This window comes from Tenebrio molitor, chromosome 3, assembly GCF_963966145.1.
Source record: "Tenebrio molitor chromosome 3, icTenMoli1.1, whole genome shotgun sequence".
In the NCBI taxonomy this organism is placed as follows: Eukaryota; Metazoa; Arthropoda; class Insecta; order Coleoptera; family Tenebrionidae; genus Tenebrio; species Tenebrio molitor.
In genome coordinates, this window is record NC_091048.1 from 25,666,397 (window position 1) to 25,687,757 (window position 21,361).

Consider the following 21,361-nt stretch of genomic DNA (forward strand, 5'->3'; position numbering starts at 1 on the left):
TTTTTGAATTTTTATGTTATTGGAAAATGCCCATTAAACATTAGCGTCCTTTATTTCTATAGGTTCAAGTTCGAGTAACTCCTTCAAATTCTTTTGGTAGAGCTATACATTTTATTTTCTTGAGACTAAATTCAGGTGAAAGTAAACGGTTTGTGCAAATTTAATGAGTGGAAACTTTTCACTGAGTCGTAGAAGATCAGATTGAAAACAAAATTGGAGCATGTTACCAATCGATTTACGTCAGTTCTTATTGGCTATGGTGTGCAATGAAAGAATACTGCGCCAGCAAACTAGGAATGGGACAGTGGTTTACATTAGATACAGAAGGAATCACAAGATTGTGATACATCCTTCTGGTTGATCGAGAGTGAAGGTCAAAGAGTCGTGTTAAGGATTGCCTTTTGGACAAAATTTGAAGAAAGGGAGAGACAAAAATGGGCCTTGAAATTCACTTCTGCTCGCATTTAGCTTCTGGAGCAACTGCTTCCACCATGACATTTCCATCATAGAAAGAAAATAATGAAGTGAAGTTGTCTCTACTGCAAGACTGTTGCTGCAGAGATAAGACACAATTATTATGTTATAGAGACATCCTTACATTATTTTTCGTGCCTCTGGCCGGAATTTGGTAAATTACAAATCTCGAAATCGTCCAGAAACACATGCATTGCCGGCCTAGTCCGGCTAAAAGTAGAGATTTCGAGTTGTCATCGGTTTCGGTTGGCATTTGTTATCAGAATTCTATCAAACGTCAATGTTTGTTCTGTGGATGGCTCGTTAAAAATGTTTTTCTATTTATAACAACGTACAAACTACAAAGAAGCAATATTTAACTGAAATTAATTAATTAAAATTACGTTTCGATCCACTTCTTGAATATGGGCTGGTGTATTTATTACAACAAATGTTTCAGGAAAATGTCAAAAACAAAACAAATTAATTAAATTTAATAAATGTCAGGAAACAAGAGCGATGTTGATTTTAAAATTTAAATGTTTAAATGTAAGTGTTGCCAACACAAAAAAAGTCCCTAATACCAATTAATAAAACAAGTGCTTTAACTTCCATTTAACAAAACTCCGCAGAAGTCGGCACGAAAAATTTTGTGTATCACACGTCCTGAAACTGTTTTGCGAGCATTCGTACTCGTCTGTCGACTCGTAGTGCAAACCGTACTCATGCTCGCAAACGTGCAGTTTCTGGCCTAGTGATACAAATAACTATTATTTTTTTGAATCTTACCTAAAATTGAAATGTAATTTATATGGCTTAAAATAAGCCAAGGGCGAGGTATTATTTATTCGGGGTATATGTTTGTTTTTAACAACGATAACAATAACTTAAATGCCGCATAAATTATCATTTAAAATTTCTTGACTAACATTATTCAAATCAGTCAAAGTCACCTGTATAGGTACTTATTTTGCGCTTACCATACCTGTACATACAGATATGAATTAGTTGACAAGTTTGCGTTGTGAGACTGTAAAAACTCAATTGTTAAAAAACGCTTCAAATTGTCTCACTTACTTTCATTTGCGTCTTGGGTATGTTAATTTCGAATTTACATTTAGTTTATACAGTGTCTCTAAAAGAACGTCCTGAGGAATTCGAATATATTTGATTTTGCCGCTCTGTAGTATATTGTATCAGGTGTTTTTTAAATTTCACCTCGTAGTAGGCGTTGAAAAGTCGATTGTGAACGCACTACACAGGTTACGGATCACGCATGGTGCCTTCACAATCGCCTCTTCAACGCCTACTACGAGGTGAAATTAAAAAAAATACCCGATAGTACCAAACAGAAAAACATCATGACATTAATGACAGATTTTTTGTAGATTGTTGTAAGCTGAATAGTAATTAGAATATAGAAAAACTGTAGAAAATTACAAGGAAAACAACAAAGACGTCCAACTCACAACTGATGTTAAGATTTAATAATTTGACATTTGACTGTTGACATCTGATTCAACGGCTCGACATAGTTCGACACAATAAAATTATAGAACCTCACAATTCCACAGGACTCTTGATATACGTTCTTTTAAGGACACTTTGTATTTTACAATTACATATCTCAGTTTGAATTTTGAATCGTGACACAATTTTCTTTTATTGGTACCTACTTTTTATTTTTTTATTTTTTAGAAATTGTTTTCAATGAAAACGACCCGTTACGTTTACTTTCAGGTTAAAATATGGGTCAGATTCTCAACGTTGTAAACAATATACACAATTTCTTTGACGAACATGGAGGTAAGATATTTACTAATTTCTTTACCACTACAGTGTTACTGTTTGTATTTCTTAATTACGAGACAATTCGTGAATACGGTCCTGTGCCGCAAACTACGAAACTCGCACAATCTGTGTTTACCTATTAACAAAATGTCTTCCTATCATTTTACAAAATGTCTTCCTATCATTTTACAAAATGTCACCTATACAGATTTAATTGTGTGGCGCTGGTATTGTGCAAAAGTGGTTGGTGTTGCTTTATTGCCTGTAAAGGTTATATTGTCTGAATTGAAGAAACAGCAACATCAAACACTTATGAAATGGAAGAGAATAACTTCTTCCAGGTATTGGATCGGTGGCAGCAACAACGTCATAATGCTCTTGCAGCGCTCTCAGTCTTCGCTGAATTGTCCTCGTACATTACATTTTTATTACACAAATTGTTTGCAGATCCACGATTAGCACAAGTACCCATGATGTCAAGCCCAATCCCGACAATAGCAATTTCTCTTGCATACATCTACTTTGCAAAGGTACATCATGCCACAAAGCACTTCCCCTACAATAAAAATTTCAGTTTTTAGGACCGCAGCTGATGAAGAACCGAAAGCCTTTCCAGTTGAAGAAAGTCATTCTGGTGTACAATCTTCTGCAAGTACTCCTCAGTACTTATCTCTTCTACGAGGTACCACCAACACTTTTTGTTCTTCAAATAATGATCTCTTTACAGATAGGCATGTCGGGTTGGTTTACTGGAGAGTACAGTCTCCGTTGCCAGCCGGTGGACTATTCCAACGAACCAAGCGCACTAAGAGTAAGTTCTGGTACCACACTTAACCCAGCACCTCATTGTCTGATTTAAGATGTTACACGCCGCGAAATGGTTCTATATTGCCAAATTCATCGATTTTTCCGACACGGTAAGCTTGACTGTGCATTTTTTAGTGATTCGACAAAATCTTGCAGATTTTCTTCGTGCTGAGGAAAAAATTTTCTCACGTCTCCATTCTACACGTCATCCATCACTCCATCATGCCCGTTTCGATATGGTTCGGACTCAAGCTGGCTCCAGGTAAATTCTCCCCAAAAACTGTTTCACATTCAAACGTTTCATTCTAGGTGGTCACGGAACTTTTTTTGCACTTTTAAATTCCTTCGTGCACTTGGTCATGTACAGCTATTATTTTCTTAGTGTGTTGGGCCCACAAGTGCAGAAGTATCTGTGGTGGAAGAAGTACCTGACTGGCTTGCAAATGCTTCAGTTTCTTTGCGTTATAGTCCATGCGTTCCAGCTGGTACTTATCGATTGCAATTTCCCTAGAGTTTTCGTGTGGGTCATTGGGCTCCATGGAGTCTTATTTTTCCTTCTATTCAGCAATTTTTACAGTGAGACCTACAAAAAGAAGAAGCAACTCGATATGAAATCTAATTAATTTTTTTTTTTTCAATAAAGTGTTTCTACACATTTCTTTACGTTTCATTGTGCGTAATGAATTTGCATTCAATGAGGTGCATATTAAACGTGTGCTGCATTCCAAGGGCAAAGATCAACAATTTAAATTTGGAAACTAGTTGTGCTCTGTTGTAAAATTCCATTAATTCTGTTTACATCGGTGGACATTTCAGAAAAGAATGAATGAAATTTTGTGGAGCAAGATTTTCGTTCTTGTCCATTTAAATTTTGATGGCAACTATGTACGAAAGAGTTGACATTTGTATGACATTTCATATGCGTGCATTTGATTTTTTTTATACAATTACAAATTGACTTGACAATTTTCAAAATTGTCGCGCCTATGATTGTCAAAGAAATATCAACTCTGTCCTATCTATATCTGCGATCTAATGAAATAAATCTTATTTTTCACCAAACATTTGTATTTTTGTTCTCAAAGAATTCACCAATCATTTAGAAAAATCTTAAAAATGATTTTGGGTGATCCCAAATGATTGTGGATAAGTATGACAACTCATGTACGAAAATTTATGTGACAACTGTGTGGGTAGGATAGAGTTGACATTTTTTTGACAGTTACAAATGTCAACTCTACTCCACCCACACACTTGCCACATACATTTTCGTACATAGTTGCCATACTTATCCACAATCATTTTGAATCACTTGATACTTTTCAAACTTTCAAAGTGCTTAGTTTTTTTTGACACTATGAGAAAAACGTTAGCTTGATGCAAAACTATATGATGAAAGAACTAATTTATTAAGTGGAGGGTTACATTACAAATTAATTTCCATGAGTTCTAATTGGAATAATTACATCGTTGTTTGTATTAAGGAATGAAAAATCTTCTAAACATCTTCGTAGTTGATCCAAAAATGATTTTATTTCACAACATACAGAGTTAGTCACGAGAGACGATGAAAATTTCGTTATATGCAACAGAAACTACAATTTCCAATGGTTTCTACCTTCTTACATTTATAAAAAGTAATACTTAAATTAACGATTGCTGGCTCCTATTGTCTGTCACGTCAGTTTTCACATTTATATTACCTTTTGCTCATAACCTCAATAATCTTATTCGCCAAGTTACATACTTGGATTGCTAACTTATTTCGAATTAAACAAAACATCAAGTTCTAGGGGTTTCTTGTATTTTGGGTTGCATATAATGAAATTTTCATCGTAAGTTTCTCGTGAATAACCCTGTATAAAGTTAGATTTTACGAAAAACTTTGCAGTGATCATGAGCCATGACAGAACCTTTCATCTGACTGAAAATCATATTTCCTCGGTTGAGTGAATCGAAGGTCAAAGACGTCATTTTAAAAATTGTGTTTTGTTGAAATTTGAAAAGAGCTACTTGGGACAGTTTCAAAATGGTTTATCGAAACTTTTTGAGGAATAGCAGAGCAATATCACTTAAAATTCAGTTCTTCTGTTCTTATTTAAACTCTTAAATAACTGTTTCCATTAAGACGTTGCCAACATGGAAAGAAAAATTGGGAAATGAAATTCTTCCATGTTAGCAGACTCTGGAAAAACTAACACTAGAAATATTACGAAGGTAGTTGCAAAGGAAAATCCACGCATAGTTTTCAGATAAATAAGACACATTTTTACATAAGAATGGAATATATTTCACGCCAAAACATCAAAGGTCATATAAATATAAAAAAATATTCTTGATGGAGTTAAGCATGAAAATAAAAGTTGTGGTAAAAAGTAATATTGTGTTATTCTTAAAAAGAAAAATTGAAATATAACATACTCGGAAACTCTGTTTCTGAGTCCGATGTCGCTAAGCCATAAAACGACCGAAGCGCTGACAGATTCCAGTGCGTCCAAAACATTTCATGACAGGAAGGCGTAATGCTGCTTATAGAGCATCACAAACTGCTTAAACTGCGGGTGTTAAGCGGTGATTATTACTGATTTATGACAACCCGGGTTTACGATATACCGGCATCGAACTCAGAAATGGAGTTACGTGGTTTGAACTAAGCTAAAAGCTACGTATTCTTTTCATTATCTTAATTATTTCTTGCTTAATCTCAGCATGTCTTTAATTTTGTCAACAATAATAAATAAATATTCAAAATTTGTTGGCCAGTGTAGGTAATTCTGTTGCAAAGTTCTTAAAGTATACAGTTTTTGTCAAATTTAGGATGTATATGGGTCAATTAAGTAGTTTATGCACTTGCAATACTTCTACAATAGGTACAGATATGAATTCATTTATAAGTTTGCGCTGTCAGAATTTAAAAGCGCACTTGTTAAAAAACACTCGAAATTGTCGTTTGTGCTGATTGTGTTCCGTGGGTGGGTTTGTGTGTTGTAATTACTTTTAAGAATTGTTGCTGGGAAAAATAAACGCAAGAAAACTTATTACGTGTACTTTCAAGTAAAGATGGCTCCAATGCTCAGTATTATAACGAATATGAAAAATTTCTTTGACGAACATGGAGGTAAGATATTTTGTGATTTTCAAAAGCCTTGCAATTTTACTTTTTTGTTACATTTGAATCATTTAGATGACAAATATAGAATTACATAATATCTTTGCAGATCCACGAATAGCACAGTGGCCCATGATGTCAACCCCATTACCTTCAATAGTAATTTCTCTTGTCTACATCTACTTTGCAAAGGTACATCATGCGACAAAGCATTTCCCTACGATAAAAATTTCAGTTCTTAGGACCTCAGCTGATGAAGAATCGAAAGCCTTTTCAGTTGAAGAAAGCCATACTGATGTACAATCTCTTGCAAGTGTTTCTCAGTACTTATCTCTTCTATGAGGTACCAGTTACATTTTTTATTCCTCAAGTAACTCTCTCTTTGCAGATAGGTATGTCAGGTTGGTTTACTGGAGAGTACAGTCTTCGTTGCCAACCGGTGAATTATTCCAAAGAACCAAGTGCACTAAGAGTAAGTTCTTATTCCCCACCCAGCCCAGTACCTGATGGTTTCATTTCAGATGTTACACGCCGCGAAATGGTACTACATTGCAAAATTCATCGATTTGATCGACACGGTAAGTTCCACTGTACATTTCTCATTTCTGGTTTGACAAAATTTTGCAGATTTTCTTCGTGCTGAGGAAAAAATTTTCTCACGTCAACACTCTACACGTCATCCATCACTCCATCATGCCCGTTTCGATGTGGTTCGGGCTTAAACTAGTTCCAGGTAGATTCTCCCCAAAAACTATTTTACATTTAAACGTTTCATTCTTCTAGGTGGTCATGCAAGTTTTCTTGCACTTCTAAATTCCTTCGTACACTTGGTCATGTACAGCTATTATTTTCTCAGTGCCTTGGGGGCACAAATGCAGAAATATTTGTGGTGGAAGAAGTACCTCACTAGTTTACAGATGGTTCAGTTTCTTTGCGTCATAGTCCATGCGTTCCAGCTGCTACTTATTGATTGCAACTTCCCTACAGTTTTCGTATGGTTCATTGGGCTCCATGGAGTCTTATTTTTCCTTCTATTCAGAAATTTTTACAATGAGACCTACAAAAAGAAGAAGCACCTCGATATGAAAAATAAATAATGTACTTAACTATCTTCTAAATAAAGTTTTTTTCAAATTTTTGTTAAGCCTCTTTGTATCAGCGCCCATTGTCATGATGAGTTATGGTTATGACTATGAGATACCATAGAACATCTCATTCTATTCCATTTAAGTTTTAATAAATAGTACTTCGTTTAAAAAAAACCTATCAACTTTTTACCGATAGAGTTTATCAAGTTTTTACTATTGCGCAAAGGGGTCATTAAGTGTAATTATACAATCGCGCTGTGGTATGGAACATGCAAAATTATCAAGTACAAGGAGATGTTGCAAAATTAAGAACAAGTGCCATGTGGCAGCTACAACAAAATATTCTTTTGAAGCTTGAAACTTGGTGTCATAATTCCTAACCTAGTTTCATTGTACACAATATTTTGCTGCGCTCGGCGACCTTCTGAACCGGTGCCCTTGACATGTTTCAATGACAGTGTTGAAAACATTTTGAGGTTCACCATTCGGCAAGACACGACAACGTTATAAAAGATTTCAAACAACAGTGGAAGAAACATTTGGAGAAGTTATGCAAAAACATGTCTTTTCAATTCTAGGACGTATATTTTTGATATTTCTGTTACTAGGCGTAGAATTTAAATTTTTTCGTTTTGCGTACTCGGCACTTGCCTCACTTCGTTCCAAGGTTCTACAAGCAGCAAGAGAGAGATTTACAGAGGTGAGCCAAAAAGGGCAAGCAATTCTTCTACATAAATGGGACACAAATTCATAAGAAATAAATAAGTTATTTAAAAATCTAATGAGTGACATTGGAAAAATAATTGTTTTAAATTGTTAATAAATTATTACAATTTCTGACCAAAACCAAAATAATTGGTCAGTCTTCCCCATCACATCCCACACGTGTTTAATTGGGTTTAAATCAGGGGATCGGACAGGCTACGGAAAAACATTGGGTTCCAGCGTGTTCAAAAAGTGCATTGTTCAGTGGGAAGCGTTAGGAAGCCCTCCAAGATATGGTAGAAGAAAGGGTTGCGGGACTTTCTCAACGCAACGAACTGCTCTCATTGCCTTGAATAAATACGAATGGTGATTGGCTACTATACGAAATAGCCCCACATAACTCCTACAGTATGGTTTCCAAATCTTTCTGTAGCAACCGAGTACTGTGGCCAAGCGCCTAGCGCGCCGCTTTGCATTCGGGAGGTCCCGGGTTCTAACCCCGATGCCGCCTGGTGTGGGTTTTTTTCAGAGGTTGCCCCACACCATCACATCGTGGTATGAGCACACATCTCATAACACAGATAAGGCGAATGCTGGGTCAGTATCAACCTCTCAGTACCTACCACCTTACTTCCGCACCCATCCTCACCGTACCCACCCCGAATCTTCCCGTCAGTGCGGCTGAAAAGGCTCTGGAAAGCCTCAGCAGCCCTTCGGGAGGGACTGAAAGATGTATCCTTTTTCCTTTTCTGTAGCAAACTGACACCTCTTGCGTCTTGGTTGATCCGCGAGTCTTATTCTTCTCTCCCTTCCTTCTTGAGACCAAGAGAATTGTCTATGTCTCCTTGCTCTAGGCATTTTGTTTAAGCCATGAAGTTACGAAGAACAGAGACTAATATTAGAACTTTTTTTATTTTAATCTGACAAGTAAAAGAATACATTTAACAAGAATTGTCAAATGACTGAACATTTTATCATAGCATGTTTTGTGCTAGAAGAACATATATAATTACAGAATTTTATCACAAAACAATTATCCGTTCAAGGTGTTATATTTCTAACGGCACTCAGTATACGTTGACCAATGTCTAAAGTTGTTAAAGTGCATAGTCCTTGTCAAATGAACAATATAGATAGGTTAAGCATTTTCTGCACTTTTAATAAATTCTACAGAGAAACATGAATGCATTCATATTTGCACTATTCACATTTATTCTCATGAATTCAAGTTTGCATTGTTAAAATCTAAAAGTGCATTTGTTACCAACCACTTGAAACTGTCGTTTGCGTTCACTTTTTCTCTGGGTATTTAATTTAATTAATTTAATTTGCATGTTGCAATTATTTCAATTTGGAACTACGAAATGATGTCACAATTTTTTTCTTAAATTTTCACTTAAATTTCAGGATTGCGATCAGATAAAAATATGGATCAGGTTCTAAATGTTATAAGTAATATTAACAACTTCCTTGACGAATATGGAGGTAAGATATTTGTACATTTTAATACTTTTGTAATATTACATTTTATTGATTTATAGAAATATTCTTTCTGCAGATTCACGAGTAGCACACTGGTCCATGATGTCAAGTCCAATACCTACAATAGCCATCGTTCTTTTATACATTTACTTTGTAAAGGTACATCAAATCACAGAAACACTTCCTCCACAACCAAAACTTCAGTTTTTAGGACCGCAACTGATGAAGAACCGAAAGCCGTTCCAGTTGAAGACAGCCATTCTGGTGTACAACCTCCTGCAAGTGCTCCTCAGTACTTATCTCTTTTACGAGGTACCACCAACACTTTTTGTTCTTCAAATAATGATCTCTTTACAGATAGGCATGTCGGGTTGGTTTACTGGAGAGTACAGTCTCCGTTGCCAACCGGTGGACTATTCCAACGAACCAAGCGCACTAAGAGTAAGTTCTTGTACCACACTTAACCCAGCACATCATTGTCTGATTTAAGATGTTACACGCCGCGAAATGGTTCTATATTGCCAAATTCATCGATTTTTCCGACACGGTAAGCCTGACTGTGCATTTTTCAGTGATTCGACAAAATCTTGCAGATTTTCTTCGTGCTGAGGAAAAAATTTTCTCACGTCTCCACTCTACACGTCATTCATCACTCCACCATGCCCGTTTCGATGTGGTTCGGGCTTAAGCTAGTTGCAGGTAAATTCTTCCCAAAAACTATTTCAAATTCAAACGTTTTGTTCTAGGTGGTCACGCAAGCTTTCTTGGACTTTTGAATTCTTTCGTACACATGATCATGTACAGCTACTATTTTCTTAGTGCCTTGGGGCCACAAATGCAGAAATATCTGTGGTGGAAGAGATACCTTACTAGTTTACAGATGGTTCAGTTTATTTTTATTACAGTGCATGCATTTCAACTTCTGCTGATTGATTGCAACTTCCCTATAGTTTTTGTGTGGTCCATTGGACTGCATGCTCTCTTATTTCTCTTTCTATTCAGCAGTTTTTACAATGAGACCTACAAAAAGAAAATACAACTGGATATGAAAAGTAATTAATATTTTTTTTCAATAAAGTGTTTCTCTACATTTTTTTACGTTTTAAGTGCTTATTGCACTTGTGCTGCATTCCAAGGGAAAGATCAACAATTTAAAATTGGAAACTAGTTGTGCTCTGTTTGTAAAGTTCCACTAATCCTGTTTTCCTGTTTACATCTTTTCCATTTAAATTTTGATGGTAGTCCATAGTCCAAGGATTAAAAAATATACAACAAAACTTTTTGATCATAGGGTTTATTAATTTGGGACAAGTAAACAACGTCATCAACTGCAAACAGTCAATTATAGCCTGTTCCATAATTAAATATGAATCAATCCTTTATATTTTAAGAAATAATTCTCAAAATGTAATTTATCTAAAAGAGTGTAAAATGTGTCAATTTTGAAATTTTTAGTGCGCTGACGTGATGTATTTGTACATTTGACAGTTTGCGAAACTGTACCTAATTATACAAATGTGGAATCAACTTAATTTCTCAAGAGAGGTAAGACATGAGATCAAGCATGATCCAAGAACAGTTTCAGTTCTTATGGCGTATTAGTGGCGGCCATCTTGTGCAGATTGCATGAAAAGTTTCTGCGATCTAGTGAAATAAATCTTATTTTTCAAAAAACATTTTGATTTTTGTCCTCAAAGAATCGTTTGGAAAAATTAAGACCCTAAATTGGTTGCCTTAACAATGATACTCCTCAGACCTTCTAAGTGCTTTGTTTTTTTAACAGCTTGTAGGGCGCCTTAGACAACTTTCAAACGCCTGTGGAAGGCGTATTGGTGGGAAACCCAATTTCAATTTTAAATTTAAATTTTCTGGCACCTAATTTCCAACGAACTTGCGTACAGTATGATGCATATTAAAGTTGTGTCGATAGTATGTTAATGTGTTTCTATTATGACGTAAGCAGGTTCATTACTGTAATTATACAGGTTATTCACGTAAAATGACGAGTCTGACCAGGTAAAAATGCAACCCAAAATACATTTTACAAAGCATTCATCGTGTTTTGGGATTTAAAAATTAAATCAGGAATCCAAGTAGGTATTCTATTAGTTTGAAAAGTATATCGGTCATTGCATCTTTCGTGCATATTTAGTATTTTGTGATTTTAATTGCTTATTATTATGTATTATTAAATCATATTTTGTTGAAAGGGGTATTTTTCTGTCAGAACTTGACATTCATTAGGCTGACGTTAAAAGCTATCTATGTTTTATGTGAATTATGATAATGTAATAGGGATCGAGATAGCTTTATAAATTGTATTTTGGGTTGCATTTTTACCTGGTTATCTTACGTGAATAACCCTGTATTATTCAGACGGCCGTATAGAACCATACGTATATGGAATCCAGTGCAAAATGTGTCAGACACAAGACGATGTTGCAGAATTAAGAAAAAAATTATGTGGCAGTCACAACAAAATATTTCTCTAAGAAAGAGAAGATGTATTGCCTTTTATAGTCACCTGATATCAACGCTAGGTATAGAAAAGATGTGGCTGATGCTTTTATGTATCAGAGAAAGATAGATACTTGGAAAATTATAAACTCTATATAGAAAATCTTTAAGGGAATGTTGCAACGTTGTGCTCTTTTTGAAATACAAATTTTAGCTTTTGGTATCTTTTTTGGTAGAGACAGATCCGCAAAATTTGGTGCCATAATTTAATTCTCATTTCACTAACCTAATTTCAGCGTGCACAATAGTTTGTTACGAAGCTGACCTTCTAACACCAGTGCCCTTGGCGTTTCAGTGTCAATGTTGAAAGCAATTTGAAATTGTTTGTAATGAGTGTTATCTTTGACACGTTCTTTGAGATTTTCTATTTCGAATGGCAAAATGACATGATAGGTACAAGATTTCCAATAATTGTGGCAGAAGCATTTAGAGAAGTCATCTAGAAAATTTTCCTTTCGGTTCTAGGGCATCTATTTTTGATGTTTGTTATCACAGGGATTAGTACTAGACAGAGAATTTTAATGTTTCATTTATTATATTAGGTACTAAGGTACTCGTCTCACTTCGTTGCAAGTTTTACAAAAAAGCATGATTGTCAGTAGTGTCAGAAGAGATATTACAGAGGAAAGGGCAAGGGCAAGCAGCTTAATGAAAACGGTAATTTTACGTACTCACAAGCGGACGAAAAGTAATTCTTTCTCGGACGCTGACCGTGGCGTCATCTGTTGGTTTGTTTAGTAATTTAGCATCAAAACCGACAGAACCGGTAATTGTCCCTTCACCATAAATTATGTAAATAAGTATGTATGTATGTATGTATGTATGTAATTGTATTGCAAATATGTATGTAGTAAAGTTCTAGTTTTGTTGGCAAGCTGATAAAAAATACTAGAAAACAATTGTAATAAACTGCTCGAAAAAAGTTAGGGATATTGATATTATGTTTAATGTTTAATGTTTAATGTTTAATAGTTTATTCACGCCAAGAAAGCAATTACAAGAAAACACACATGGAGCATTAGCAAGAACAAAAAGTGGGAACAAGATGCATCACTTGCATAGAAGTCTCCTACAGTCACTCTTGAACTTATTTGTCGAGACTCCACAGAAGTCTAACTCGTTACAGTAAAGGTTGGCCAGGCGAAGGGCACTATTCAAGGGTGAATTGTAGGAGTAATTGTGTTTATGGCAGTAAACATGAAACAAATTCGGGTGTCTGAGGTTACATAAAGGAACATTAAAGCCGATACGAAGCAGAGCATCAGAAGAATCAATATTATAGTTAATTATTTTATGTAGAAAACACAGCTTGTGACAATCCCTTCTGGTTTTAAGTGAGGGCAAAGACATGTAAGCGGCTACAGAGTGCAAATCATCAAAATTGATATTTTGAGTTCTCAGCTTATATTTCAAATACTTCAAGAAATTGTTCTGTACCGACTCGATACGTGAAATGTGAGTACCGTAAAAAGGTGACCAGATAACACAATTGTATTCTAATATTGAGCGGACCAAGGAATTATATAATATTATAATCGCTCTGGTGTTCTTAAAATCCACTGTCCATCTTTTTAAACATCCCAGCATTTTTCTTCCCCTAGAGATCAAGAAGTCGTAATGTTCATGAAACGATAAATTGGAATCGAAAAAAAGACCCAGGTCTTTGATGGCATTGATAATTTCCAGCTGCTCCCCTTCCAATGAATAATAAGGAACGGAGGGCACAGTTTTCCTGCTGAAACACATTGCCTTGCATTTGCAAACATTGAGTTTCATACCATTGCGTGCGCACCAGTTTTCAATTCTTCTGACATCCTGCTGAAGATCAAATACATCCAGCTGCGTTTTGATGATTTTATAGATTTTTAGATATTATTATTATTTTAGATATTATAATTTATAACGTATCCCAAGGAAGAGTAAAAGTTTGACATAAGTCAAAACTCATTACATGTGTAAAAACGTTTATTAAAAAACCATTTCAATAATTCTTTTTAAAAAAACTTACTGATGCATGTTGATAAAGTTAACTTAAATATTTAGCAATATCCCTAACTTTTTTCGAGCAGTTTATGTATTAATAAATTTATCTATTTGAAAAAGGTAGATACAAAATAAATTTGTAATATTTCCAAAATGTCTTTTGGTTTGTGGTTCGTGCGGTCGCCTAAAAAATTTAATGTGCCAAAAAGTGCCTTGTGTCCTTGCCTGTTTTCGAGCCTCGGTTGCGCCTCGGACAGAAAACCCAGACTCGGACGAAAAAGATGCACTTTTTGACCTTGATACACAAATAACTATTGAAAATATTAATCAATGAAATTAAAAATTGTACTAAACAGTCATTTGTTTGTGAAGGGAGAAAAATGTATTATCTCCTTCCGCGGATCAAGTTTACCCGCCCAAGGATGACATGGATAACACTTTACTCCTGAGGCATACATACTTTATTTTTCAGATAAAAGCCTCCAGAATTTCAAATAAACTTTCTTAAAATTGGAGCGTTAAAGTAAGCTCACTTGCCATCGTTAAACCTGCGTTTTTACGAAGCTGAGACATTTTTTTCTGAAAATATCCTCGAAGAGACTGAAGCGCCATAATTGGATTATTACCAAAACTATCAATTGTATCTGGAATACTGTCGCACCATTAATGTATATAAATAAATTGTGACTATTTAATAAATCTTGTTACAAATTACTCAGAATGTTAATTTTGACCATCTAAATGATTTTTCATAATATGTTGACCAATATTATTCGGTCAAAGCTCTTAAAGTGTATAGTCCTTATCAAATGAACAATATACAAAGTGTCAAAGAACGTATATCAAGAGTCCTGTAGAATTCGAATATATTTGATTTTTGCCGCTCTGAAACATATTGTGGTACCAGGTGGCTCGGTGGCCGCATGGCTGTCGGAGAAAGTACTCCGAGGTCGCGGTCCCGATGCTAGTGGGTTCGAATCCCACCGAAGGGGGAGGATTTTTTCAAAGGAAGGAACCTCCGCCGGGCCATGGATGTGTGTGTATGTCTCCTCGGGGCTGACGGTAGGGTGGTGGAAGGAAGAATCAACACTCTTTCGGCCACCACCGCGAGGTCAGCACGGGTTCGAGTCCCGTCGGGAAAAGGCGCCCATGGGTGTATAAATGTTGTTGTGTATGTCTGTGAATGTGAGGTGGAATGGGCGTGGGTGGCCGGGGAAAGTGCCCCGGAGCCCCGTCGCATCACCTGAGAAGGCAAAGGAACAAGGAAATTGGTATGGAAAAGACAGCCGACCGAAAGGTACCGTAAAAAGCCGTATGGCAAAAAACGGGAATGGCAAATTAAAAAAAAAAAAAAAAAAAAAACATTGTGGTACCAAATAGAAAAACAGAGAACAGAGGTTACGTAAATTCTAAGTCCATAAGGACAGGTTTTTAATAAAGACTGTTGTAAGATGAAAAGCAATTAGAATATAGAAAAACTGAAGAAACTCACGAACATAACAACTAAGACGTCGAACTCACAACTGAGATTTAATAGTTTATACATTTGACAATTGACATCTAATTTGTCGGCTTTAACGGCTCGACTTGGTTCGACACAATAAAATTATAGAGCCTCACAATTCGACAAGACGCTTATAGGTTCTTTTCTAGACATTTTGTTTTGTATATAGGTTAATTTTTATGCACTTCCAATACAATGTAATTGTAAACATTAATTAATTCATATTTGTATTGTTCACATTTATTCATATGAATTCATTAACACATTGTTAACATTTAAAAACGCACTTGATGAAATTCATTTGTCATTTGCCATTTGCGTTCATTTTTCTCTGGGTATGTTTATTTACATAAGTATATTAAAATTTGTAATTTGTAATTATCACAATTTGAATTTGGAACTATGAAATAAAGTTTTATTCTTTCTTGTTTCTTTAAGTTTCACTTAAATTTTAGAAATCTTTACGGTGAACAATTAAGATAAGAAAACTCGTTACATTTACCATAAGGTAAAAAGATGGCGCAGATTCTCAATGTTATAAGTAATGTTAACAATTTATTTGACGCATATGGAGGTAAGACATTGTTATTTGGTTTTACATTATACAATTTTTTTTACAATTATAGAAATGTCTTTTGCAGATCCACGAGTAGCACAGTGGTACATGATGTCAAGCCCAACACTTACAATAATCATCGTTCTTCTTTACATCTATTTTGTAAAAGTAGGTACATCAATTCGCAGAAACACTTCCTCAACAACCTAAACTTCAGTTTTTAGGACCGCACCTGATGAAGAACCGAAAGCCTTTCCAGTTGAAGAAAGCCATTCTGGTGTACAATCTCCTGCAAGTGCTCCTCAGTACTTATATTTTCTACGAGGTACCACCAACATGTTTTACTTCTCGAGTAACCAATCTCTTTACAGATAGGCATGTCGGGTTGGTTTACTGGAGAGTACAGTCTCCGTTGCCAACCGGTGGACTATTCCAACGAACCAAGCGCACTGAGAGTAAGTTCTTATACCCCACCCAACCCTGTACCTGATGGTTTCATTTCAGATGTTACACGCCGCGAAATGGTACTACATTGCAAAATTCATCGATTTGATCGACACGGTAAGTTCCACTGTACATTTCTCAATGGTTTGACAAAATCTTGCAGATTTTCTTCGTGTTGAGGAAAAAATTTTCTCACGTCTCCACTCTACACGTCATCCATCACTCCGTCATGCCGATGTCGATCTGGTTCGGACTTCGGATGGCTGCAGGTTAAATTCATTCCAGAACCCTTTTCAAATTCAAGCGTTTGATTCTAGGTGGTCACAGCAGCTTCTTTGGACTTCTGAATTCCTTCGTACACATGGTCATGTACAGCTATTATTTTCTTAGTGCCTTGGGGCCACAAATACAAAAGTATCTGTGGTGGAAGAAGTACCTTACTGGCTTACAGATCGTTCAGTTTATTTTTGTTACAGTCCACGAATTCCAGCTGCTATTCATCGATTGCAATTACCCAAAAACTTTCGCTTGGATGATTGGACTTCATGGAACCTTATTTTTATTTCTATTCAAAAATTTTTACAATGAGACCTACAAGAAGAAGAAGCAAATCGATATGAAAAGTAAATAATGTATGATCATAATAAAGTGTTTTTTTACAATGAATTTTTTTTTTGAATTTTTTTGGAACTTCAATATTCGCGTACAGTGTACTTAGTTCAAACTAAACTTGTGATTTATTGCCTAGACTGGGAGATGGCATAAAACATATCTTTTCGAAAAATGGATTAAGAACTTTGACAAACCTTGGGAAGCTTTTTCATTTTTATGTTTCAGTAATATACAGGTGTCCCAAAAATGGCGTACTAACTACCGTATCCGGGATGTTTAAATGTACACGAAAAAAATATGGAAAAAAATTTTCAGACAAAAAAATTAATTATTATTATTTTTATTATTAACGGTAATACAATGTAAACAAAGATGTACTCGTACATCATTACCTTGCAATGTTACCGTAGTGGATTTAAAATATTTTTTTCGATTTCCAAAGCTTCTAAATTCACTATTGTGCAGGATTAGCTATTGGTAGTGAGTAATCCTGTACTTTGTGATAATATGTAGGATTAGACGTAGCTGTCATGACAATTTAATACATATATTTCAAAATAATTTTCCCGTTAAGTGCCACTTTCAAGGACCGCCAAATCACCAAATAAGTCCAATAGAATTTTTTAAACATTTTTCTGACGTTTACGGTAGTCTCTTCTACACCGTAGTGCACCGTTAGTACGCCATTTTTGGGACACCCTGTATGTATATACAGGGTGTGTCAAAATTCCACCCAAAAATTTTCAGGTCTGATTCTATGATCAAAAATAAGCATAAAACCCTTAATACGTATGGGGTCCAAAATGCTTGGTTTGCGAGATAATCGACTAAAAATTTTACCAGGAAGAAAAGCAATTGAGTGGAATTTACTGATGAAACGTACAAACATAAAAAGGAGCAATGTACAATTTACCACAAGTGTGAAAATTTCACCCTACCTTATTCAATGCATAGATAAATTTAAAAAATCTTTAAATTTTTTACGTTTTTTGTTGATTATGTCGCAAACTAAGCATTTTTGGCCCCATATGTATTAAGAGTTTTATGCCTATTTTTGATCATAAAATCAGCCCTGAAAGTTTGTCGATGGAATTCTGACACATCCTGTATACTCATACAGTAAGACATCGCCTTGTGACGATTGTCCTAAAACATTTTTACATAAGTACCCCACTCATGTGACGACAAATTCGCTATTTATAATAAGAACACTAATTCTTTTGGTCCGCTTTTGAAGCTTTAAAAAATTTGGAACAAAGGTGCAGATTCAAGAATCTTGTTTAAAGGGTTTGAAATGGTGAAGCGCTTAAAATATTGACAAAAGCAATATTATGTCAGCGAGGGCAATGATTACACGAGGGATGAAAAGACACTTTAATTCTGTGCTACTTTTGCATGGCCTAACATTTGATCATTTAATAGTAAAAGAAATGTGTGGTAAATGGGAACAAAACAAGGTACACTAGATTTTTCATTTAGGTCATAATATGGGTGAATGACGTGTCAAGCTCAAATTAATATTATTCACGATAAGTGGGTGCAATGACTGTGACATAAATGTAAATATTTGTATGGAATGATATTCACTTTTGTTCTTTTGAGCATTTTGTATTGTGTTTTTCAAGGATACTTTTAATTTCATTGTTCATTCATTACGTTATTGTTGCTTTGACACATTACGTCAACATAATAATTTGACTACCAATAAATTATCTCGACTGTGCTTTTGCTCCCAAGGGATTGAAAATGTTACTTTACTTCCTCTTTTGAGGGACTAAAGTAACTCTTCATACAAAAGTAGTGCAAAAAAGAATCCTTTTTTTTATTAGTAGACAATTACATTGAGAAATAAAATAGTTTCGTTTCTTGGTGTTACCTAATTGTGCTTCCATATTAGTGTCAGCAATTAATGAACCAATCTGGTGTAGGATTTTAAAGAATGATTTGGTTTCATTTCTTGATAAACAACTGTCTTGCTCCTTTTATTTAAAACACAATGCCCCAAATTTTTCATTTACTTTTCTCCTTCCAACATTTTACTTAATATCTTGTTGTTTGTGTAATCCTTTCAAAGTACAGTGGCAAACCACAAGTCCAAACTGTAACCGTTAATTAAAAACCTCGCCGGATAAGAAAAATTCATGATACATTTGAATCCAGTGTAAAAACTACTACCAAATATATGTTTTTAAGAATAATAGTTATTTATGCACCAAGTGTAAAAAGCACTACTTTTTTCCACAAGGGTGAAGTTTACAGCCAGTGTAGTAATTTCACCCATAAAAGAGTATTTTATACAGTTGCTTACATAATTTTTGCAACATGCACCATTGTCTGTAAAATAAAATTATGACGAAAAAAGTCATTAAAATTTCTATATCTAAGTCAAACAGCATAAATTTGGTAATTTACATTAATTTACATTTACCTACATTTTATATTTTTTACAACTATTGTAGCAGTAATTCTAGAACCCACTTATTCGAAAAGCGATGGCTCATGTGGTAAACCTTGTTAGTAATACCTACCATCTCATAGACAAATATGAAGGTAAAACATTTATGCACTTGTAACTTTCTTCCTTGAACAGTTTTATTGCACAATGATTATGTTTTCTGACCTTGTCTGTGACAAATTGTTTGCAGATCCACGAGTGCGACACTGGCCCTTGGTATCCAACCCAATCTGTGCAACAGTCACCACTCTTGCATACATCTACATCGTAAAGGTGCTTCAAACCACAAAACTCTTCCCAACAATCAAAATTTCAGTTTTTAGGACCACGCATGATGCAAAACCGACCACCTTTCCAGTTGAAGAACACGGTTCTGGTGTACGATTTTCTGCAAATGCTCTTCAGTGCTTATGTCTTCTACGAGGTACCACCCCAACTTTTTGTTCCTCAAATAACCAATCTCCTTACAGATAGGTATGTCGGGATGGTTTACCGGAGAGTACAGTCTCCGTTGCCAACCTGTCGACTATTCCAACAGACCCAACGCACTCAGAGTAAGTCTTTCTAACACCACCAAGCGAAATCTAACTTCTTGGTTCTAGATGCTGCACGCTTGGAAATGGTTCCACATTGCAAAGTTCACCGAGTTGTTCGACACGGTGAGTATGACAAGTTTTTATCCAGTGGATAAAGTGTCGTAGTTTTTCTTGGTTCTGAAGAAAAAAAATTCACACGTGTCTGTTCTACACGTCGTCCACCACTCCATAATGCCCGTTTCAACATGGTTCGGAGTTAAGTTCTGCGCAGGTGATGAAATCAGTTTCAAGAGCTTCTTCAATTTCAAAAATTTTGTTGCAGGTGGTCATGCGTCTTTCAATTCTTTCGTACATATTATCATGTACAGCTACTATTTCCTCAGTGCTTGGGGGCCCCATCTGCAGAAGTATCTCTGGTGGAAGAAGTACCTAACACGTCTACAGATACTTCAGTTTCTTTCTGTTACAGTCCATTCATTTCTGCCTCTATTGACCGATTGCGATGTACCTCACTGTCAACTGTGGTTCATTTTATCCCACGCTTTTCTATTTTTAGGCTTGTTCAGCATTTTTTACAATGAAACATATAAGAAGAAGCAACTTGTCGTTAAGAAAGAATAAACGATGTACCTATCTTTTTGAGAAACTATTTTTCTCTTCTACAGAAATATTCAAATATTCTATGGTGGAGTAAGAATCTTTTTGGCCTCCTCAACTCTAAATGACATGTTTACACATTGTTAACAGCTAGGGTATCTTGATTTTTACACACTAACCAAACTAACTGTCATTTTACCGCACGAAGTGTGTAAAATAACAAAAAAAAAATTAAGCTCTCTGGAACCTCCAAAAAATGTTTAGAGCATCACAAGTAAAGTCCATTTATACTAAGACAAGATACCGTTACCATTAATCCGCTCAGTTTTCAAAAATGAACAGAAATTTATTGTTTTCTTCTAAAATCTGATGGCGCCATCTTGTGCCATTTCATTAATTAAATGTCAGTCTTGACAAGTTTTGCAAAATTTTTGGTTACAACAAATTTCAAATTTGAGAAAACATGTAATGGGTCGTCGGCCAAAAAGATTAATACATTACTAATGCGGTAGGCATTTTACATCGCTCGGTTTTTGTTAAAACACTCCCGCTGCGCGGTCGTGTTTCAATCTAAAAACCTCGCGCTGTAAAATGTAGCCTACCGCATATGTAATGTAAATAACTATTCCACACTTGGCCTTTCGTTTCGTTTCCAACAAGGTCTACCTCGCACTATTAATATTTAGGTACATTTCGTTTTCTCAATACATTATCACTTGCAC

At 35.3% G+C, this 21,361-nt stretch overlaps 5 protein-coding genes across 12 annotated transcripts; all 5 read left to right on the forward strand.

The window, feature by feature from the left end:
- Window positions 1-1,399: 1,399 nt before the first annotated feature.
- Window positions 1,400-3,706, forward strand: LOC138126301 (very long chain fatty acid elongase AAEL008004-like). 2 transcript variants are annotated; one of them, XM_069042046.1, is made up of 8 exons: window positions 1,400-1,547; window positions 2,194-2,259; window positions 2,692-2,774; window positions 2,819-2,926; window positions 2,972-3,055; window positions 3,105-3,161; window positions 3,208-3,313; window positions 3,361-3,706. In XM_069042046.1, the coding sequence occupies exons 2-8, from the start codon at window positions 2,202-2,204 to the stop codon at window positions 3,672-3,674; spliced, it is 810 nt and encodes a 269-aa protein (XP_068898147.1). In that variant the 5' UTR covers window positions 1,400-1,547; window positions 2,194-2,201; the 3' UTR covers window positions 3,675-3,706. The 2 variants fall into 2 exon arrangements, with proteins under 2 accessions (XP_068898147.1, XP_068898146.1); XM_069042045.1 differs by having other exon boundaries at window positions 2,819-3,055.
- Window positions 3,707-5,946: 2,240 nt separating this feature from the next.
- On the forward strand, window positions 5,947-7,257 carry LOC138126303 (very long chain fatty acid elongase AAEL008004-like). Of its 2 annotated transcripts, none has more exons than XM_069042049.1 (7): window positions 5,947-6,169; window positions 6,270-6,352; window positions 6,396-6,503; window positions 6,549-6,632; window positions 6,682-6,738; window positions 6,788-6,893; window positions 6,944-7,257. In XM_069042049.1, exons 1-7 carry the CDS (start codon window positions 6,112-6,114, stop codon window positions 7,255-7,257), a joined length of 810 nt encoding a protein of 269 aa, XP_068898150.1. In that variant the 5' UTR covers window positions 5,947-6,111. The 2 variants fall into 2 exon arrangements, with proteins under 2 accessions (XP_068898150.1, XP_068898151.1); XM_069042050.1 differs by having other exon boundaries at window positions 6,788-6,886; window positions 6,944-7,117.
- Window positions 7,258-9,019: 1,762 nt separating this feature from the next.
- LOC138126300 (very long chain fatty acid elongase AAEL008004-like) lies at window positions 9,020-10,721 on the forward strand. 5 transcript variants are annotated; one of them, XM_069042043.1, is made up of 9 exons: window positions 9,152-9,258; window positions 9,361-9,438; window positions 9,512-9,594; window positions 9,640-9,747; window positions 9,793-9,876; window positions 9,926-9,982; window positions 10,029-10,134; window positions 10,182-10,487; window positions 10,543-10,721. In XM_069042043.1, the coding sequence occupies exons 2-9, from the start codon at window positions 9,381-9,383 to the stop codon at window positions 10,629-10,631; spliced, it is 891 nt and encodes a 296-aa protein (XP_068898144.1). In that variant the 5' UTR covers window positions 9,152-9,258; window positions 9,361-9,380; the 3' UTR covers window positions 10,632-10,721. The 5 variants fall into 5 exon arrangements, with proteins under 5 accessions (XP_068898142.1, XP_068898144.1, XP_068898140.1 ...); XM_069042041.1 differs by lacking the exon at window positions 9,152-9,258 and adding an exon at window positions 9,020-9,090 and having other exon boundaries at window positions 9,640-9,876; XM_069042039.1 differs by having other exon boundaries at window positions 9,640-9,876.
- Window positions 10,722-15,679: 4,958 nt separating this feature from the next.
- On the forward strand, window positions 15,680-17,105 carry LOC138126302 (very long chain fatty acid elongase AAEL008004-like). Of its 2 annotated transcripts, none has more exons than XM_069042047.1 (8): window positions 15,680-15,774; window positions 15,895-16,013; window positions 16,066-16,163; window positions 16,213-16,320; window positions 16,367-16,450; window positions 16,500-16,556; window positions 16,603-16,708; window positions 16,757-17,105. In XM_069042047.1, the coding sequence occupies exons 2-8, from the start codon at window positions 15,956-15,958 to the stop codon at window positions 17,068-17,070; spliced, it is 825 nt and encodes a 274-aa protein (XP_068898148.1). In that variant the 5' UTR covers window positions 15,680-15,774; window positions 15,895-15,955; the 3' UTR covers window positions 17,071-17,105. The 2 variants fall into 2 exon arrangements, with proteins under 2 accessions (XP_068898148.1, XP_068898149.1); XM_069042048.1 differs by having other exon boundaries at window positions 15,681-15,774; window positions 16,081-16,163.
- Window positions 17,106-19,468: 2,363 nt separating this feature from the next.
- On the forward strand, window positions 19,469-20,709 carry LOC138126679 (very long chain fatty acid elongase AAEL008004-like). Its single transcript, XM_069042442.1, has 7 exons — window positions 19,469-19,601; window positions 19,697-19,779; window positions 19,823-19,930; window positions 19,977-20,060; window positions 20,109-20,165; window positions 20,208-20,313; window positions 20,365-20,709. Exons 1-7 carry the CDS (start codon window positions 19,544-19,546, stop codon window positions 20,661-20,663), a joined length of 795 nt encoding a protein of 264 aa, XP_068898543.1. The 5' UTR covers window positions 19,469-19,543; the 3' UTR covers window positions 20,664-20,709.
- The last annotated feature ends 652 nt before the right edge of the window (window positions 20,710-21,361 follow it).

Excerpts from the sequence above, each read along its gene's own strand:
- LOC138126301 (XM_069042045.1), top strand. The coding sequence starts at position 2,202 with ATGGGTCAGATTCTCAACGTTGTAAACAATATACACAATTTCTTTGAC. Across the intron at positions 2,775-2,818 it reads CATACATCTACTTTGCAAAG|TTTTTAGGACCGCAGCTGAT; the intron begins GTACATCATGCC and ends TAAAAATTTCAG. Across the intron at positions 3,162-3,207 it reads TCATCGATTTTTCCGACACG|ATTTTCTTCGTGCTGAGGAA; the intron begins GTAAGCTTGACT and ends AAAATCTTGCAG.
- LOC138126303 (XM_069042049.1), top strand. The coding sequence starts at position 6,112 with ATGGCTCCAATGCTCAGTATTATAACGAATATGAAAAATTTCTTTGAC. Across the intron at positions 6,170-6,269 it reads TTTCTTTGACGAACATGGAG|ATCCACGAATAGCACAGTGG; the intron begins GTAAGATATTTT and ends ATATCTTTGCAG. Across the intron at positions 6,739-6,787 it reads TCATCGATTTGATCGACACG|ATTTTCTTCGTGCTGAGGAA; the intron begins GTAAGTTCCACT and ends AAAATTTTGCAG.
- LOC138126300 (XM_069042041.1), top strand. The coding sequence starts at position 9,381 with ATGGATCAGGTTCTAAATGTTATAAGTAATATTAACAACTTCCTTGAC. Across the intron at positions 10,135-10,181 it reads CGGGCTTAAGCTAGTTGCAG|GTGGTCACGCAAGCTTTCTT; the intron begins GTAAATTCTTCC and ends GTTTTGTTCTAG. Across the intron at positions 10,488-10,542 it reads AATACAACTGGATATGAAAA|TGCTTATTGCACTTGTGCTG; the intron begins GTAATTAATATT and ends TTACGTTTTAAG.
- LOC138126302 (XM_069042047.1), top strand. The coding sequence starts at position 15,956 with ATGGCGCAGATTCTCAATGTTATAAGTAATGTTAACAATTTATTTGAC. Across the intron at positions 16,164-16,212 it reads TTTACATCTATTTTGTAAAA|TTTTTAGGACCGCACCTGAT; the intron begins GTAGGTACATCA and ends CCTAAACTTCAG. Across the intron at positions 16,321-16,366 it reads GTACTTATATTTTCTACGAG|ATAGGCATGTCGGGTTGGTT; the intron begins GTACCACCAACA and ends ATCTCTTTACAG.
- LOC138126679 (XM_069042442.1), top strand. The coding sequence starts at position 19,544 with ATGGCTCATGTGGTAAACCTTGTTAGTAATACCTACCATCTCATAGAC. Across the intron at positions 19,780-19,822 it reads CATACATCTACATCGTAAAG|TTTTTAGGACCACGCATGAT; the intron begins GTGCTTCAAACC and ends TCAAAATTTCAG. Across the intron at positions 19,931-19,976 it reads GTGCTTATGTCTTCTACGAG|ATAGGTATGTCGGGATGGTT; the intron begins GTACCACCCCAA and ends ATCTCCTTACAG.